Here is a 17,816-nt window from a genome sequence, read left to right on the forward strand (position 1 = left end):
ACCTAACATCCCTCTTCAAGGGGAAAGGTTCCCCTCTTCACTGAGTAGGGAATCCTTTCCTTCGGGGATTTAGGGCACCGGGCGTACACTCAGCCCAGCTCATAGGTGCTTGTGGCAATTGCTCTGGGGGCTGGAAAAGCAGGAGATGTGAAAATGAAGGCGTTTGAGCAATTGGGCACCAAAAACGCTGGTGCCACGTATCCTCACTAAAACAATGCAATTTGGGTGCCATTCTTTGCTTTCCTTTCGCAGGGCTTTCAGTTGGACTAAGGTGCACTGGAATTTGTATCAAGAGGGTGCCTCTGGGCAGCTTTCAATATGAAGCAAAATAAGAGCCAATCTCAGTGTGAGGATGAATGCTTTCATCGGTGCCACACACACCGTTTGCCATTTGCATTTTTTTAACAATGTGCACATTAAATGCAAATGCCTGTTGAATGGCCTTCCTCGTGTTGGCCTCGACTGAGCGTTCCCCTTTGCTGCTCCAGGTGCAGACCCCTGACCCCCCCCCCAAAGAGGGGGCACAGCAAAGTGGGACATTTGTTCACAACTGGAAACGTCTAACCAGGATTGCCTGCTTGCCACCACTTCGTTCAATCCTGGGGGTCAGGGTGGGGAAAGTGAAAGGAAACTCCAGAAAGATGCAGGTTTGCTTTATTTGCAAAATCTCTCTTTTGTCTTGAGAATTTTTCATGCATGGCATGCAGAAAAGTTACGGGCACCTTCTCTGCCTGCAGCCTTCATCCCTTGCTTCCCCCTTCCTCCTAGGCCTTCTGTCCTTTTAAAGTGTTCCTCCACCCCTACCCCCACTGCAATGACCTGGGCAAAATGCTGTGTGGAGTAGCCAGGAACCCCTTCAGGGCCTCTGCGTGGTCAATCTAGGCTACACCAACTGGATCCTTGGGGGGCTGCCTTAAGCTTCTGCCCCCCATGAGCTTCAGCCTTCCTGTGGCACCAATGCCAGGAGGCCCCTGACAGCCCCCACCAGTTCGCTGAGCTCCTCCTCTTTGGCTAGCCCATGCTCCCCTCCTTTGAGCAGCATGATGTGGACATTGGCACTCTGCAGCCGCTCTGCCACCTCCAGCGCTCGCTGCCAGGGCACGGTCTCGTCCCTCAAGCCGTGCAGCAGCCGGACAGGGCAGGTCACGCCGATGGATGGGCGCTCCAGCAGGCCATGCTGCTCAGCCTCCCCAAAGAAGCCCCATTGCATGAACAGGGGTTCCTTGCCGGCCCTAGGGAAGGCATAGAGGCCATTCTGCTGGGCTTGGCTCCTCACCTGGGCAAGAGGGCAGAAAGGGCACAGTCAAAACAGGGTGGAGCAGGGGCCACCGTGGCCTCACCCACCCCAGGGCTGAACCTAGCCCCAGTCTGGATGGCAGCAGAGCCCCACATTTGCCACATGGTCCATGAGAAGCATGCCCTTTTGGGGGGCGGATACCAGACACCCCAATTCCCACCCCCTTGGTGTTTATTTACCATATTTACTTGAATGTAATGCACACCTTTTTTTGCCAAACCACACTGCGAAAATTAAGGGTGCACATTAGATTTGATGGCGCCATCTAATGCTTTTTTGGTTCCGAAGTTTTGGAAATTGAGGTGCGCATTAGATTCGATGGCGCATTAGATTCGCATCAATACAGTATCGGCCAAACGTCTATCCCTCCCTCCCTCCCAAATGATCCCAGGGTGCCCCCCCCCTCTTTGGCTAAGAGCTGCTCACCTCTGCGGGGAGCCCCCTAGCATGGGCGATGAAGGCATCCACGCCAATCCCTGTGGCAACTAGCCCAGCAACCCTGCCTGGGCGCTCCAGGGCCACCAGCAGCATCAGCCAGCCCCCCATGCTGGCCCCCACCAGGATCTGGAAGAAGAGGAAGAGGTGTTTTCCCTCTGCCACTATCTGGAATGGCAACCCAGATCTCCGGGTTCTCCGGGCAATCTCTGAGTTCTCCGGGCAACTCTATGCTGTACTTCAAAAGCAGCTGGTTTTTGTGCCCATCTGTGAGCTGTCTGGGCATCAGCCAGGAGTTTCCAAGAGCCCAACTGGTCTGACTTCCTGCCCTAAAGGCAGGCACCCTGATCCACGGCTCAGCAGGCCCCTGCAGAGCAGAAAGGCCAGGCGAGCTGGAGCCTTTGGGGCAATGGGCGCAGGGTTTGGTCATCCATATTGCTGGCACTAAGGGCAGCGAGGTGGGTGCCTGTGCCAGCCAGGGATGGCTTTGTGAATCACAGGGATGCTTACCTGGGGGCCACTGGTGAGCTCGTCGAACACAGTCAAGGTGTCTTCCTTCCAGTCCCCCAGGCGGCTCTCTTCAAAGCAGCCATCTGACTCCCCACATCCCCGGTAGTCAAAGCTGGGGTGAGAAGAGACATTTAGAAGAACTTTCCCCCAAAGGGGCACTCACCCACACACCCAGGCAGAGTTGAGGCAGCAAGGTGTCCTTTGTGGAGGACACCTCTTTGTGTGCCTGCCATCCTTTGGCGCAGGAGAGGACACCGTCCTGTCACTAGTGCAGAAGTGAAATTCAGCCGCCATCTTCAACGCATGGGAGGCCATCTTTGCCTCAGGCCGCAAAAGGGCCCTAAGCTCACCCCAGCAACTTCTGGAGAGTCCCAACAGGTTCTTGCTTCCCACCTGACGAATGCCTGTCCTGTCTCCCGGCAGAACTGCTCCATCCTCTGACACTTGGGGTTGGCTCTGGTGTCGCGGAAGCCCAGCAGGAAGACGACACCGGGGCTGCAGCCTGGCAGGCGGTGGTAGGCCAGGCGGGGCAGACCTCGGCGCGACAGAAATGATGGTGCCATGTTGGCAGAGCTGTAAGCAAAAACGGGGGGGGGGGTGAGTTGCTAGATTTTTGTTAGGATCACTTTTATTGGGTTGGTATATTACAAAACAATACAAAAAAAACCATAAATGCAAAATCCAACCGTCCCTCCACCCTCCACAAGACATGATGTCTGCATCCGCAAGTGTATTCAAGCCCACATCATATAGCTTGCAAAGGTCCTCAAAGGATGACGTCAGCCAAAGATGTTTACATGAAGTCCATTAAAGTCATTTTTCACTCTCTGCAAGTTGAAGCTGTCCCATTCTACTGTGAATAAGTCCTTTTGTCTTAGACTTTATGCCACTCGAAGTTTATTGGTAAGTTTCTCAAGTGCCAGTTTCCAGACCCTATTATACCAATTTGCCATTGGTAAATTGGTATAATATGGCCTTCCATATTTATACAGTATACCTATACTCCTTCCATATATTTCCAATACCTAGTTATAATAAGTCTTGCTGCAAATAATAGATACACAACCAACGGCTTAACATGCACATTTGCATTTTAAAAAGATTTAGCAAAGCCAATTCCAGGCATTGAACCTAGAACTCATGAGATATTAATACAAGAGTGTGTCTGAGCAAGTACAGAGGGCCTCTCCCTCCAGGCTAAGTGATCACAGTCCACCTTCATCTATGTGTCCTGATTTCTGCTCCTGCTTTAGCCCCAGCTGCTCTTGGCATGAGAATTCCACACTCTCTCCTGCTAATCCTCCTGTGGTGCCTCAGAGCCGAGTCCCATAGGTCTCTCTGCAAGCTGCTCTTCTTCTGAAGGGCAGAGGCTCGGAAAGGGTCTGGCTAAACAGAAGGTTGCAGCATCCTGGTTGCACCTGGGACTCAGCTACCTTAGTCAGGAAAAGAACAGCGTTTTGAATGCATTATAAACATGCAACACCAGATGGCGCTGTAGAGCAGAAAACTTTTTCTATGTGATTTTACATAATGTTTTCTTTTGTTATAACAATTTAATTTCTGACATATTTATAGCGTATTTCCCCCCCCCCTGTGTGTAGATCCACCCCTGCACTCCAGCAAGGCCAGGAAGACTTTGAGGCAGGTGCTGCCAGGGATTTTTCCCCCTGCCCATCTGCTCCTTCAGTAGATTTCTGCAGCACCAAGAGATACCCTTCTCTTCTGCTGCCGCTACAAGCAGCGTAGTTAGTGAGTGGAGGTGTAAGTCCTGGGTTCAAATGCCACCAGGGCCAGAGAGAGAGACCCAGTGTGTGGCATTAGGCTCTTGCTCTGTCTTCCTTTTAGTCTCAGTTGGCCGCCTGAGCAATGGGTGCACTAAAATGATACTTACATTTGTCTTGGCCGCCACTTCATTCACCCACAAAGATACACATGGACCTTCACCTGACACTTGCAGGTAGACTTTGACTCTGTTTGCTAGATCACTCTAGCAGCCAGCCAGCCAGGCCCTCCCTCTTCCCAGCCCTAGGGCTCAGTGACGGCCTTCCTTCCCTTGGACTCTCTCCCATTTCTCTCTGGCCCTTCTCCCCAAAGTTGTCACTGGGTCACAGGGAGAGATCCACTCCCTCTTTCTCCTCCATGCTGAAGGCTGAAGATGGGGTATTCCCCACCCACCCCCTCCAATTTCCACAGCCCCGATGGGTCCTTTAGGGGCTGTGAAGTCCTGACACCCACCTTTTCAGCAGCGGTGCAGGCCCTGGGAAAGCAGCTGAGCTGTTGCCCTCTGTGCAGAGTCTGTGACAAACAAGCAGTCTAGAACAGAGGGATCAAACACTGGCTATTTGCTAACTCAGCAAGCTGAAGACTCATTGAGGAAGGAGGGGAAATCCCAAGCCTGGGAGCCACTGGAGGAGCGGCAGGACAGAGGCGGAAGCATCAAGTGGTTAAGCAGGGGTTGGTTTCTTATAAGAGGTATTCAGAGCTACTGCTTTCTGAGAAATCCAGCTCCGCAATGGTGAGGGAAGCCACCCTGTGCATGCTCAGAGGCCCCTCTTTGTTTCACATGTTCCAAATCAACAGGAGTGCTTTCTACCTGGAACCTCAAACAGCCAGTAGGCAGAGATTTGTACATTGTAATTTTCCACTGTGATTTGGCTTTAGATGCCAGCATGGTTAAACCCAACCTTTTACTCCTTGGTGTATTGGCCGTTACAAACGAGCAGGGGCTCCTTTTTACAATACCATTCTGAATTAAAACAAGGTCCAAAGGCAGCTCATAAATTAGCATATTTTTATTTGTGAGAGCTGATGTTTAAATCTGAACATAGAACTGGACACAGCACAAAGTTTTCTGCCTTGTAAAAGATCAGGACAGCCATTAGGTGTTGCTGTTGCTCCATCAGTAAGTGGGACAGGGGGTGCCAGGGATGGAAGTACTGTATCGGTATTGTTGCCTTGAAAGGAGGGTGTGTGTGACTGGCTCTTTTTTGTTGTTGTTTTTTTAAAAAAATTACCATTACTTTCAGAATTTCTATCCTTTCCTTCCTCCCCAAGGAGCGCAGGGGAGCAAACAGATGCACAGTTTGAAAGCAAAAACAAAGTATAAAACCATTAAAAGCAATTACAGTTAAAAACATCTAAAAGCAATTATGCTTTAAAACATTGTTCCCCCCAGTGATTGTGGGCTTTCTAGAAGTCAACAGAAATTAATGCTTTTCAAATTACTCCATAGGTCCTTTCCCTGCACCTCCTGAATAAGGATTTTAGATCTAGTCCCATTGCATGTTTGGGGTGAAGAAGCCTAAGCCATTCAGTGAAAGATTCTGCCAGGGGTGGGGAGGGGGGGTTGGGTAGGAATGGACATAGTGTCAGGCCCTATTGTGTGCAAACAGATCCAGTATGCTAGCTCTTTCTTATTCAGTATGCTGTTTCCTTTTAATACCATCAACCATGACATCATTCTAGACCATCTAGAGGAGCTGGGAGCTGGGGGCACTGTTATACAGTGGTTCCGTTCCTTCCTCCTGGGTCGTGTCCAGAAAGTGGTGTTGGGGGATGAGTGTTCACACCCCTGGGCTCTCACTTGTAGGGTGCCTCAGGGTTCCGTCCTCTTCCCCTTGCTTTTTAACATCTACATGAAGCCACTGGGAGAGATCATTGGGGGGGTTTGGGCTGGTTATCCATCAGTATGCAGATGATACCCAGAAGGCAGTGAAGGTCCTGTGTGAGTGTCTGGAGGTGGTTGGAGGACGGATGGAAGCTAACAGATTGAGGTTGAATCCTGACAAGACAGAAGTACTATTTTGGGGGGACAGGGGGTGGGCTGGTGTGGAGGACTCCCTGGTCCTGAATAGGGTAACTGTGCCTCTGAAGGTCCAGGTGCGCAGCCTGGGAGTCATTTTGGACTTGCAGCTGTCCATGGAGGTGCAGGTCAATTCTGTGTCCAGGGCAGCTGTCTATCAGCTCCATCTGTTACGCAGGCTGAGACAATACCTGCCCACAGACTGTCTCACCAGAGTGATGCATGCTTTAGTTATTTCCTGCTTGGACTACTGCAATGTGCTCTATGTGGGGCTACCTTTGAAGGTGACCCAGAAACTACAACTAATCCAGAATGCGGCAGCTAGACTGGTGACTGGAAGTGGCCACTGAGACCATATAACCCCAGTCCTGAAGGACTACATTGGCTCCCAGTACGTTTCCAAGCACAATTAAAGTGTTGGTGCTGACCTTTAAAGCCCTAAACTGCCTCGGCCCGGTATACCTGAAGGAGCGTCTCCATCCCCATCGCCCATCCCAGACACTGAGATCCAGCTCCAAGGGCCTTCTGGCGGTTCCCTCACTGTGAGAAGTGAGGTTACAGGGAACCAAGCAAAGGGCCTTCTCGGTAGTGGCACCTGCCCCGTGGAACATCCTCCCACCAGAAGTCAAGGAGATAAACAACTATCTGACTTTTAGAAGACATCTGAAGGCAGTCCTGTTTAGGGAAGCTTTTAATGTTTGATGTTTTATCATGTTTTTAATATCCTGTTGGAAGCCGCCCAGAGTAGTCATTTGTATAGTGCATTTCAGGTGTGAAAAGCAGCGCTCTCTCTTGCTCTTTCTCTCACACAAAATTACAACAGCCCTGCAAAGTAGGACAGTATTGCTCCCCTGTTGCTAAAGTGGGGGCTGAGGCTCAGAGAAGATTGACTTGCTTAAGGCAGCTAGTGCATTTGTTTCCAGATAGGGATTTGAACCAGCATCTTCTGCCTTAAGCTTGGATGCTATCCTGAGCTCACTTCCTTCTTTCCTCATTTTTTCTCTCTCCAGAAAGGCTTTATTTACATTGTTCTGGTAGTTCTTGTAACCTGTGTCCCCTGCACCTTTTGCAGCTGCAAGATTACCTCTGAAGGATGAGTCAGCCAGAGCTTCAGATGAAGATAAAAAAGGTAAAGGTATCCCTGACCATTAGGTCCAGTTGCGGACGACTCTGGGGTTGCGGTGCTCATCTCGCTTTACAGGCCGAGGGAGCCAGTGTTTGTCCGCAGACAGATTCCGGGTCATGTGGCCAGCATGACTAAGCCGCTTCTGGTGAACCAGAGCAGTGCACGGAAACGCTGTTTACCTTCCCGCCGGAGCAGTGCCTATTTATCTACTTGCACTTTGACGTACTTTCGAACTGCTAGGTGGGCAGGAGCTGGGACCGAACAACTGGACCTCACCCCGTCACGGGGATTCGAACCACCGACCTTCCGATAGCGGTTTAGACCACAGCGCCACCCACGTCCCATACGAAGCTGCAAATGACACATTTCTCAGTCATTTGTGTAGCATTTACCACTTACTATTCAGTGATTAATTATGTAAATTAAAAAAAATTAAACCCATACCAGACTCGGATCTGGGCTGGATCTAGACACAACAAAGAAGATTTTCAGTTAAATGTGTTGCAGACTTTGTATGAGAAATCAGGTTAGCAAAAATGGGACTCCACAGTGCCACCTGGTGTCACAGTGTTAGAATACATAAACAACTCGTATAAAGTGTTTTTGTTCTTCGCTAATGTAGCTGAGTCCCTGGATTCGAATCTCAACTCAGCTATGGACTTAGTGGGACAGCTCACTCCCTCACATCAGCCCCAGTTCCCCAGTGTCAATTAGAAATAAGTTGGTGTCCTGCCTTACAGAATTATTTACTATAAATCTTGTAAATCACTTTGTGATATGCAGCTGCAGTCAGTTCTGGCAAGGCCAATAACTTGAGTCAAAAACCCAGGGGGGTGAGGAGCCAGGGAGGGCTCTGGCTGTGCAGCAAAAACTCCCATCATCTTGGAGATTCAAAGTTGGCGAACTGTTACATACCCTGTGGAAGAATTTCAGGGCATCTTTATTGGGCAAATGTTTAGATCCATGTGGGGGGGGGGGGAAGATGTTCATCCATTACTATCTTAAGGAGATCTTTACTCAGCAGGGAGGGACTGGATGGTTGCAAAATCTTGCGCCAAACATCTTGAGGGGCGTTAGGCTGTAACTCACCAGGTGTTGCAAAATCAAGAGTTATTATTCAAACAAGGTTAGCTCTCATTGGTACTTTATTCCTTCCGCCCCTCCACCCTAGCAAATTCTTTGTATTCTGACCTCACAGGGAAAGCAGTGATGAGGTCAGAGCAGAGCCCCCCCCCACCTCCTTCCCCCCTCCCTCCCTCCCTCCCTCCCTCCCTCAGCATCCTCTGTGCTCAGCATCTGAGCAAAGCCTGGAGGAAAGTCCTGCCTAAAAAAGGACTGACTCTCTCTGGTCAGGCCCAGGCAGAAACCACCGTCTCTCACTTAGGCATGTGGGGAATGTCCCTGGAAGGCTCCTTCATCACTGTCTTTTGGAGTCTTTCCCCAAATATGGTGTCTGGAGAGCAGAGTGGTGTGGGGGTGGCTTGGTGGGGAAGGGCCGACGATGATGTCACTGGTCAAGGAGCTGGAGGAGCCTTTTAGCTCCAGTCCCAGCCTCCGCTGGCTGCAGAGCGTGGCCAGAGCATCATCGGAGGAGAGCAACGCGGAGCAGCTCCTGGTAAGTGCCTCTTTTTAGGTGTTCTTGGGAAACATGCGTAGGGGGGCAGGGGGTGCTGGGCAGAGGGACGGTGGAGCTGCTGGGCTGGTTATACTGATGGCCATCAGCGCAGCACATTTCAAATGACTTAAGCAGGCAATGGAGAAGTTGCACGTCCCAGGAGGGTCTGGTTTCTTCTTCACCTGTAGCGAGCCAGGCATGCTCTTGGACGAAAGGCAAACAGGCAATGGGATGGATACATTCCAAACTCTACTCCACAGACAGTCCATGGCTAAATGGATCCTCCATCTGCAGCAGCTAATATACAGACCCTCCAAGCGTCCCTATTCCCAGGGACAGTCCCGGATTTACAGAAGCCGCCCCTGTTTCTGATTTGATCCCGGAATGTGCCACTTTTCCTTAGGACGCCCCTATTTTCATTTTTTATTGTAGTTAAGTGACTCCCCAAGCCAAGGACAACTATACAGGCAGCTCTGTATGGGGAAGTTTTCTAATGTTTAATGTTTTGTTGTCTTTTTGTACATGTTGGAAGCCACCCAGAGTGGCTAGGGCAACCCAGTCAGGTGGGTGGGGTATAAATAACAAAAATATTCTTCTTATGGAACAGGACATCCCTATTTTCATTGGAGAAATGTTGGAGGATGTGCTAATAGGCAAACTTTAAGGAAGGGTGGTGGTCCTCTTTTGAGCTTCCTGAAGGCATCTGGCCGGCTGCTGGAAGAAAGCAGCTCTCCTGAGCCTGATGGACTCTTCTGATACATACCACCATTCCCAACTAGAAAGAGGCAATCTTTGGCCAGCTGGGATCCACAGCTTCTGTATGCGCTGCCTTGGCTGTGGCCCAGGCTGGGTGGGTGAACTTGAGTCAGAGCAAGGAGGGGCAGCTGGATCGCGCACCTTCTCTGAGTTCTCTTGAACTTTGTGCAGGAAAGTAGCCAGAAGGGTCTGGCTGGGGGAACTTGCTGCAGCTTGTAGAACAAGCACTATTTTGCACAGGCAAATCCGATAACAGACTGGTGCTATTTTTCGAGCCTGTCGGTTGCATAAAAAGAAACGTTGCCTCTTTGAACCTCTGCAGAAGTCACTATTTGCCACTGATGCTGCCTGTACAATTTCCTATACATAGAATCATAGAGTTGGAAGGGACCCCAAGGTTCATCTAGTCTAAGCCCCCAAAATGCAGGACTCTTAACTAAAGCATCCATGACAGGTGGCCATCCAATCTCTGCTTAATAGCTTCCAAGGAAGGAGAGCCCACAACCTCCCAAGGGAGTCTGTTGCACTGCCGAACAGCTCTTACTGGGTTCCCCCCCCAATCTCCTTTCTTGTAACTTGAAGCCATTGGTCTGTGTCCAACCCTCCAGAGCAAGAGAAAACAAGCTCGCTCCATCTTCCATGTGATAGCCCTTGAGATCTTTGAAGATAGCTATCATATCTCCCCTCAGTCTCCTCTTTTCTAGGCTAAACATACCCAGCGTGTTTTGTTTGTTCGAAACTATTCTGCACCATAGTGATAAGGCAAGAGTGTGACCACCAGCAGAGTGAGATATTGGGGGGCAACCAGGGGGCCAATGCTGGCCAAGGGTGTGTCGCCAGCGGACCATCATGCTGGCCTTCATGGCTTCTCTGGCTATTTCTAACAGATCAACCTTGGATATTCCATCCAGCACAACTTGGCCTTCCGTGGGTCATTGTGAGGAAAACCTTTGGGATATGCTTGTGTGCCCCAATTCCCAAGCAGTTCCTTTTGTGCTCCATCAGAGAAGTGTGCCATGTGGAACTTGGCTTTCACGGAGGCTGCGAAACAGAGCCTGGGCAACAGGCAGGGAAATAAAGACTTGCAAAAGCATCTCTCCACCCCAGGGAATTAATCTCCAAAGAGCTTTGACTTTGAGAAAGTGAAGGGAACACTAAAGTAGGGATCAAACTACCTTGACAGGTTTGGGATGTGCTGGGGTGGGGCAGGGCACAAGGAAGGCTGGTTGAAGCTGTTACTCAAGTGAGCTGAAGCGCAGGGAATCTTAGCCATCCCTACTTTCCGACCTCCCCTCTCCTAGGTCTGTGGCTGACAGCCCCACTGGGAAAGTTCAGGTACTGCCCATCCTTCCAGGCCAATACCTGCTGTGCCTCTTGATTGGAGGGTCTTTCCAACGGATGGTTCCTAGAACCATAGCAAGGGGCACTGAAGGTGGGATGACCCGAGGCATCCATTCCGTAAATAATAATAATAATAATAATAATAATAATAATAATAATAATAATAATAATAATTTAATTTTATTTATTATTTGTACCCTGCCCATCTGGCTGGGTTTCCCCAGCCACTCTGGGCGGTTTCCAGCAAACTACAAAAACATAATAAAACGTCAAACATTAAAAACTTCCCGATACAGGGCTGCCTTCGTGTGTGTTCTACAAATTGAGTAGTTCTTTATCTCCTTGACGTCCTATGGGAGGACGTTCCACAGGGAGGGCGCTACCACCGAGAAGGCCCTGCAGCATGAAACACGCTGTGGATTTTAGCGTTATGTCAACATTACACTCACACCTTTCTTCCAGTGCCATCAAGGTGGCATGTATGGTTCCTTCCGCATTTTATCATCACAACCCTGTGAGGTAGGTTAGGCTGACTGTCCCAAGGTCACTCCTAAAGGGTGGGGATTTGAACCCTTGGTCTCCCACGTCCTAGTGAAACACTCCAAACATGATACCACAGGTTTCCCACCATAGAGACTTATTTTGACCGGCATAAGAGAGCTTACAGCCTCAGCTCGGAGGCAGCACTCCCTTCTTTTACCCCCACTTCCAGTGTCAGCGAGTCCCAGGCTTTTCAAGCCCAGGAACACCAGCACCTTGCCAGACAGAGCAAAAGATCTCAGGCTCACTGCCTCGCCGCCAGGCCTAGCTTCTGTTGAATGCTTAATGTGGGGCTCTGAGGCATCGGCCTCACCAGCCAAGGCTTACAGTCAAGACCGGACTTACTTGGGACCTGAACGCTTCAATACTGGGAAGAAAAGACCTGCTATGGAACTTATACATTTGGTGACATCTGCATGTGACAACATGAAACTTCTGCATTTGATCTGAGCCGTTCAGCCTGTCTTGCTGGGCATGCGCCAGAGTGCATAGAAGTTACTTTCTGATGGGACGATTCCACAAGGATTCTCTTCTTTACTTCGGAATAAACCATTAGCATACCTTTGTCCTCCCATCAGATGCCGGAGAGCAAGAGAGGGGCAGGGCAGATGGAGAGCAAAAGGCACTAGAGGGCAACAGCCTCTGGGTCGTGCTTGTCTGCAAACAAGGACTTTGGGCCTCTGCCTTCTACAGTTGTCTTGTTGCAGCATCCTCTTTCTAGCAAAGGTTGCTAAACACAGTGTTGGCAGTTTCCCAGATGCGGCTGGGTTTTGTGGTGGTGGTGGTGGTGGGGTGTGTGTGTGTGTAAAGGACAGAAATGCTGAGCAAATGCCTTATCTAGGGTTGCAATACATCTGGGAAATCCCAGACATGTAATCTGTTGGGGGGCCAACATGCAAATGTCCAGGGTTTTTCAGGGGGAAGCTTTATTTTTTTGGGGGTTGCACGTGGCTTGGGCTCAGGCCCCTCTGCATGCCGCGGCCGCTTCCAGCCCAAGCCGGGGAAAGGGACTGGCAGTGTCTCGAGCTGTCCTCTTTTTTGCTCTTCGAGATCTGGCAGCCCTACCTTCTCTGTTCTTTGGGCTTTTCTCTGCAGTCAGAAATAAAGTTTATGCATCTCTACCCTTCACCCACAAATGTACACAGATGGGGAAATGGGAATTCAGCTCCCTCTGGGATGCAGAGGGTGCTGTCTATCTTGCTGGTCACATTCCCATGCTCCTGACTCCAGCTGCTCTCCGTGTTTTGCTCTGTGGGACAGGGGCAGGGGCGCAGGATTCTCCCGGCATCTGCCATTGTCCCAGAACCCACTTCCTAGCTTCTCTGAGCCAACCTCACCTCCCTGCCCACCTCTCTTTCTGTCTTCCCAGGTTTTCCTCCTCCTCCTCCTCCTCCTCCTCCAACAAGCATGGCAAACAAAGGACCTTCCTTTGGCCTGAGCAGAGACGTCCAGGCCAAGATCGAGAAGAAATATGATGATGAATTGGAAGAGCGACTGGTGGAGTGGGTTGTGCTCCAGGTTGGGGCAGATGTGGGGCGCCCCGAACGTGGCAGGCTGGGCTTCCAAGTCTGGCTGAAGAATGGCATTGTAAGCACTGAACAGCCCCCTGCTTGTCCCTTTGTCTCCCTCACCTCGGGGCTCAGCTGTGGACTGCGTGGTGCAATGGCAAAGGAAACAGTGACTCGGGGCATGAAGAGTATTCTCTAAAACTGCCCAACTAATCCTGTGACCCCCCAACACCACCACCACTATTTGATAGCGGGGTTCCCAGGTTAAATGGGGGGAGCATAGAATCCAGGCACATGGAAGCCCTGGTATGCAGGCAGCCTCCATCACAGTCCATCGGTTTCTTACAATTGCAGCCCACCATTTTCCCACCATGGAGCCCAAGGCAGCAGCGACGGACTTTGGGGTCTCCAATTTCAGTGGCCCCCTCACACGCCGTTCAAAATCATAGTTGTGGCATCTCCAGCAGCGCCCCTGAGTCTCCTCACCCAGGGTGACCAAACCAGTCGTGCTCCCCTAAATCCGTCTCTGAAGGCAGCATGACTTGTACCCAGGCACTCGCCTACCAAAGCCCTGATCAGACCCAGGCCTGCTAAGCTTCAGTAAGAGGGTGGCTTCCTGGGCCTTCAGACCATATCCCGGGGCCCGTTTTGTTTGGCCACTTTGGCAGCTACACTTTTGACCTGCTCCAGGATTTGCGAAGGCAAATGCTTCCTTGAGCCAGGAGGAAACCAGTCTGTCAAATCGACCCAACCAACCAACCAACCACACATGCACTCAACCAGGATTGTGTGTGAGGTCTTACAAAGCTTGCCCCTTGGCATTTTCACTCTCTGAAATGGGGGAGACCCAGGTCTCTCTTACGGGGTTTCCCAATACATTTTGTCGCCTTAGATCACAGAATTATAGACTTGGAAGGGATCGTCTCTAGCCCAACTCCCTGCAGTGCAGGAACATGCAGCTACCCCGTATGAGGATCAAACCCGTAACCTTGGCATTATCAGTACCATGCTCTAACCAATTGAGTTATCCAGGACAAGAGATCATACAGTGTACACTCACTCACTCACTCACTCACTCACTCCTCAACTCTTCCTGAGCTATCAGGCTAGTGTAGGGGACCTAGGATAAACTCTGTGGTATGCACAGCTCTGTCCTCCAAGAGAGGGGAATAGCTGGTGGGGGGCCACAAAAAAGAGCTGGGAGGAATCCACTTCTGTCTCCCTCCCGGCACCTGCCCCCTGAGGTGGCTGCCTTATTCTGTCTAATGTTAGGGCCGGCCCCGGGGTTTCTGGTGACTTACGATGCTCCAAGTCCTTGAGTGACTGTGGCTCCCTTTGCTTCCTCTGGCAGATCCTAGGCAAGTTGATCAACAGTCTCTGTGCTTCCAAGCCTGTGAAGATCCCCGATACTCCTCCCAGCATGGTCTTCAAGCAGATGGAGCAGATAGCCCAGTTCCTGAAGGCGGCAGAGGACTACGGCGTGGTGAAGACGGACATTTTCCAGACAGTCGATCTGTTTGAAGGTAGGAGGGTAAGGAAGGCCTTCTGAGGCAGGTGGCAATGAGCAGGCAACAGAGAGCTCACAAAAAGTGGAAGGGAATAAGTGTGAAAATGCCTCTTGGCCTCTCCCCTGTAAAATTGGCATGATGTTTGCCTTCATGACAATAATGCAAAGTAAACTGTCATTGTATAGTGAACACACAGAGAGGCAGGCAGTGGCGCCTCCAAGACGGTGCAAAAGCAAGGCAGGACTTGAACCCAGTGCAGTCCAACCACCTAGAGCCCATTCAGGTTTAGACCTCTGCTGACATTTTTTGCCTCTCCTTTGGAATATTCCACCTGGCTGAATATTTGCTGGTGGAAGGTTGGCTTTCTAGGTTCAAGCTCTGTCTAGGTACGTAGAAGCTGCCTGGACCCCAAGAGCAAGAGAAGGGGAACCATTTCCAGTTCCCTTCTGGACAACCTTTTGGGGGTACATGCCAGTAGTGGGTGGGGCCAGAGGCAAAAGTGGGTGGAGCAATGGACATGAAGCTGGAACAGTAGGCTAGCTTCTATGCAAACTCTCATGCACCCCTCTCTGTCCTCGACCCAGACAAGCTACAGGCATGATGCATTTCAAGCCAGGCACTTAGCATTTGAAGTAGGATGAAAGAGAGCAAGTGTGGTCTGGGGAAGGAGCAGGTGTAGTTCATCATCCTTGGCCATGGGGCTGAAGCCTACAAGACATGCCTGGGTCATCTGGCAGTGGCCTGTCCTGGTTTGGAACAGATTTTGGGATTTGCTGCTTGGAACCTTTGACCTGCCAGATGTTGATGAACTACAACTCCCATCAGCCACCGCAGGCATAACAGGTGGCCACAGGTGGTGGGAGTTGTAGTTCAGCAACATTTGGAGGACCAAGGGCTCTGCACACCTGGTTTACTTCCTGAGCATAGGAAGCTGCCTGGTGCAGAACCAGATCCTTGGCCCATCCAGGGCTTCAGGCTTTCCCATCCCTACCTGATGACGCTGTTGTGGATTAAACCTGGGACCTTCTGGATGCAAAGTGAGTGCTCTGCCTCTGCATGACCCTCCCTTATCTGGAGAAGCTTGCAGGCTCTTGTTCTGTACAGCAAAGAAGAGGGGCGATCTGCTAGTGAGTTGTGGCTCTTGAGGACGCCAATGGTGCCTTGACTCAGGCCAACCTAAGAATAATCGCCTTCTCTCTCATCCTAGCAAAGGACATGGCCGCAGTTCAGAGGACGTTGATGGCCTTGGGCAGCCTTGCTGTGACTAAGGACGATGGACTGTATCGTGGAGACCCTTCATGGTTCATGAAGTAAGTGGCGTCTGAGCCTCTCTAGGGCGTGGAGCCAAGAAGAGCAGCAGGTGGATCGGGCCCAAAGGGATCTTGTTCTCGTGTCCCAGTTGGAGGACACAAGCAGGATCTGAGCGCAACAGCTGCCTGAACCCCAATCATTATTTCTAGGAAAGGGTATTAAGAGGCATTTTGCCCATTTAGACTTGGACAGAATTCTCACAAGGGTCAAGCGACTCAAATTCAGTTCAACTTGCCATGACTATTGTTATGTATTGGTTTACCATTGACATAACAACTATAGCATTCACCTAGTGAATGCTTCCATTCCCAAATCCCCAGTGCTAGAATGCAGAAATCCATCCTTTGGCAGCTAGATTTATGCACAAAAAGGGATTCCTGAGCAACAGACCTCAATTTAGATGCAGAATTTGTGTTAATGTGCCAACAAAGAAATAAAAATACAAAACAAAACCCCAGCCTTGCACTAAGGGGCAGGATACTGATTGGTGGTGTGTGTGTGTCGGGCTGGGCAATATCTGGTTTTCAGCATCGTGACATATCACCAGCTAAACATGATGATATACCAATGTATCATGATGTCTGAAATAAGGATGGAGCTATGTAGAGGCATTGGCTGGCTTCACAGTTTTTCCCGCATCGTGATTTTTGCTGGTGCCTGCTCTTGTGATTTTGCATGAGGCAGAGGAAAGCTGAGCTGGCAGGGTTAACAGGGGCTGCAGGAATCAAGAGAAGCATTGGCTGGCTTCACGCTTCCCCCCCACATTGTAATTTTTGCATAGCATACATAGGCATAATGGGCCAATATATCGCCCAGCCTCAGTGGCGAGTACTGCAAGAAGTGAGATCGCTGACCCTGTTTTCTCTCTATTTTACTGCAGGAAAGCCCAGGAGAACCGGCGGGACTTCTCAGACAGACAGCTGAAAGAGGGCAAGAATGTGATCGGTCTACAAATGGGCTCCAACCAAGGAGCCTCGCAGGCAGGCATGACAGGCTATGGCCGACCCCGACAGATCATCAGCTAAGCAGGATGCAACCCTCCCCACCCCACACCCTAGCAGAACTGGCCCTGCAGCTCCTGCACAAAGAGCCCCAATGCCACCCTGACGAATCATGCTGCAGGGGCAGCAACGGCCGCCAACTGGGATTTTTTTTGGGAGAACTTTTCAAAATCACCTTAACTCTGCCCCAGAAGTTACTACGTACCTGGGGGATTCTTACAAGGTTGCTACATAGCAACAGGCCTCCCCACCCCCCAAGGATCCTGCTTGCTTCATCTCCACGCCAAATGCCAGCCCCTTGCATGCTCGCTGCTTTGCTGCTTTTGCCCCTTTCGAAGCTGAGGAAGTGGCCATTCACAAAGCCAAGGGCAGGAGGGGAGAGGGGATATTGCAGCCTTGGCACCTGCCCTGGCGATGGAAAACCTTGCCCCTGATGCATATTTGAACGTGGCTGAAACTTGCAGATAAATAAGACCTCTACGTAAGTGGTGGAGGGGAGTGTGCCTCTCGCCCATTTTGTACTTTGTTGTTGTTCATCCATTAAAAACAATGACTCTTTTTTTAGGCTGTTTTCTTGGCTGTGTACCTGAAGCTGCTTCATTCTGTTGCTGCAGTTATTATGCTGGGAGTAGAAGGGCAAACTCCCTAAAGAATGAATCCCCTTTGCCTCCATTTGCTCCTCATTTTAGCGACTGCCCCAGTCTGGCCACCTGGGGCTTCCCTGCTTCTGGGCAAAGTGCTAAAGCCAGCAGGTGCAGGCCGATTGGCTAGACTAGAGTGTGGTGCTGCTAACACCAAGGTCGCACGTTTGATCCCCGTGTGGGGACGGCTGCATATTCCTGCATTGCATAGTGGGTCGATGATCCTCAGGGTCCCCTTCCAACTCTACAACTCTGTGATTCTATGAAGGGCAGAGAAAAGTGGCCAAAGGCCGGCAGTCCTCTTGGGAACTTCCCTTTCAGTGTTAAGCAGGGAAAACACAGCAACAAGGAAAATAGGCACACTTAAAAAACCTCTAGGCTCAGACACCCTAGCCTTGAACACTGGTGTGCTGGTTTCTCTCAAT

At 50.6% G+C, this 17,816-nt stretch overlaps 2 protein-coding genes across 2 annotated transcripts; one reads left to right on the forward strand and one right to left on the reverse strand.

The window, feature by feature from the left end:
• Positions 1 to 937: 937 nt before the first annotated feature.
• LOC118097291 (palmitoyl-protein thioesterase ABHD10, mitochondrial-like) lies at positions 938 to 2,805 on the reverse strand. The gene is made up of 4 exons (XM_060268589.1): positions 2,636 to 2,805; positions 2,243 to 2,354; positions 1,724 to 1,861; positions 938 to 1,276 (listed from the first exon to the last, which is right to left on the reverse strand). The coding sequence occupies exons 1-4, from the start codon at positions 2,803 to 2,805 to the stop codon at positions 938 to 940; spliced, it is 759 nt and encodes a 252-aa protein (XP_060124572.1).
• Positions 2,806 to 8,654: 5,849 nt separating this feature from the next.
• TAGLN (transgelin) lies at positions 8,655 to 17,308 on the forward strand. The gene is made up of 5 exons (XM_035140180.2): positions 8,655 to 8,785; positions 12,792 to 13,009; positions 14,282 to 14,453; positions 15,646 to 15,748; positions 16,630 to 17,308. Exons 2-5 carry the CDS (start codon positions 12,830 to 12,832, stop codon positions 16,772 to 16,774), a joined length of 600 nt encoding a protein of 199 aa, XP_034996071.1. The 5' UTR covers positions 8,655 to 8,785; positions 12,792 to 12,829; the 3' UTR covers positions 16,775 to 17,308.
• The last annotated feature ends 508 nt before the right edge of the window (positions 17,309 to 17,816 follow it).

Source organism: Zootoca vivipara, chromosome 15, assembly GCF_963506605.1.
Source record: "Zootoca vivipara chromosome 15, rZooViv1.1, whole genome shotgun sequence".
NCBI lineage: Eukaryota > Metazoa > Chordata > Lepidosauria > Squamata > Lacertidae > Zootoca > Zootoca vivipara.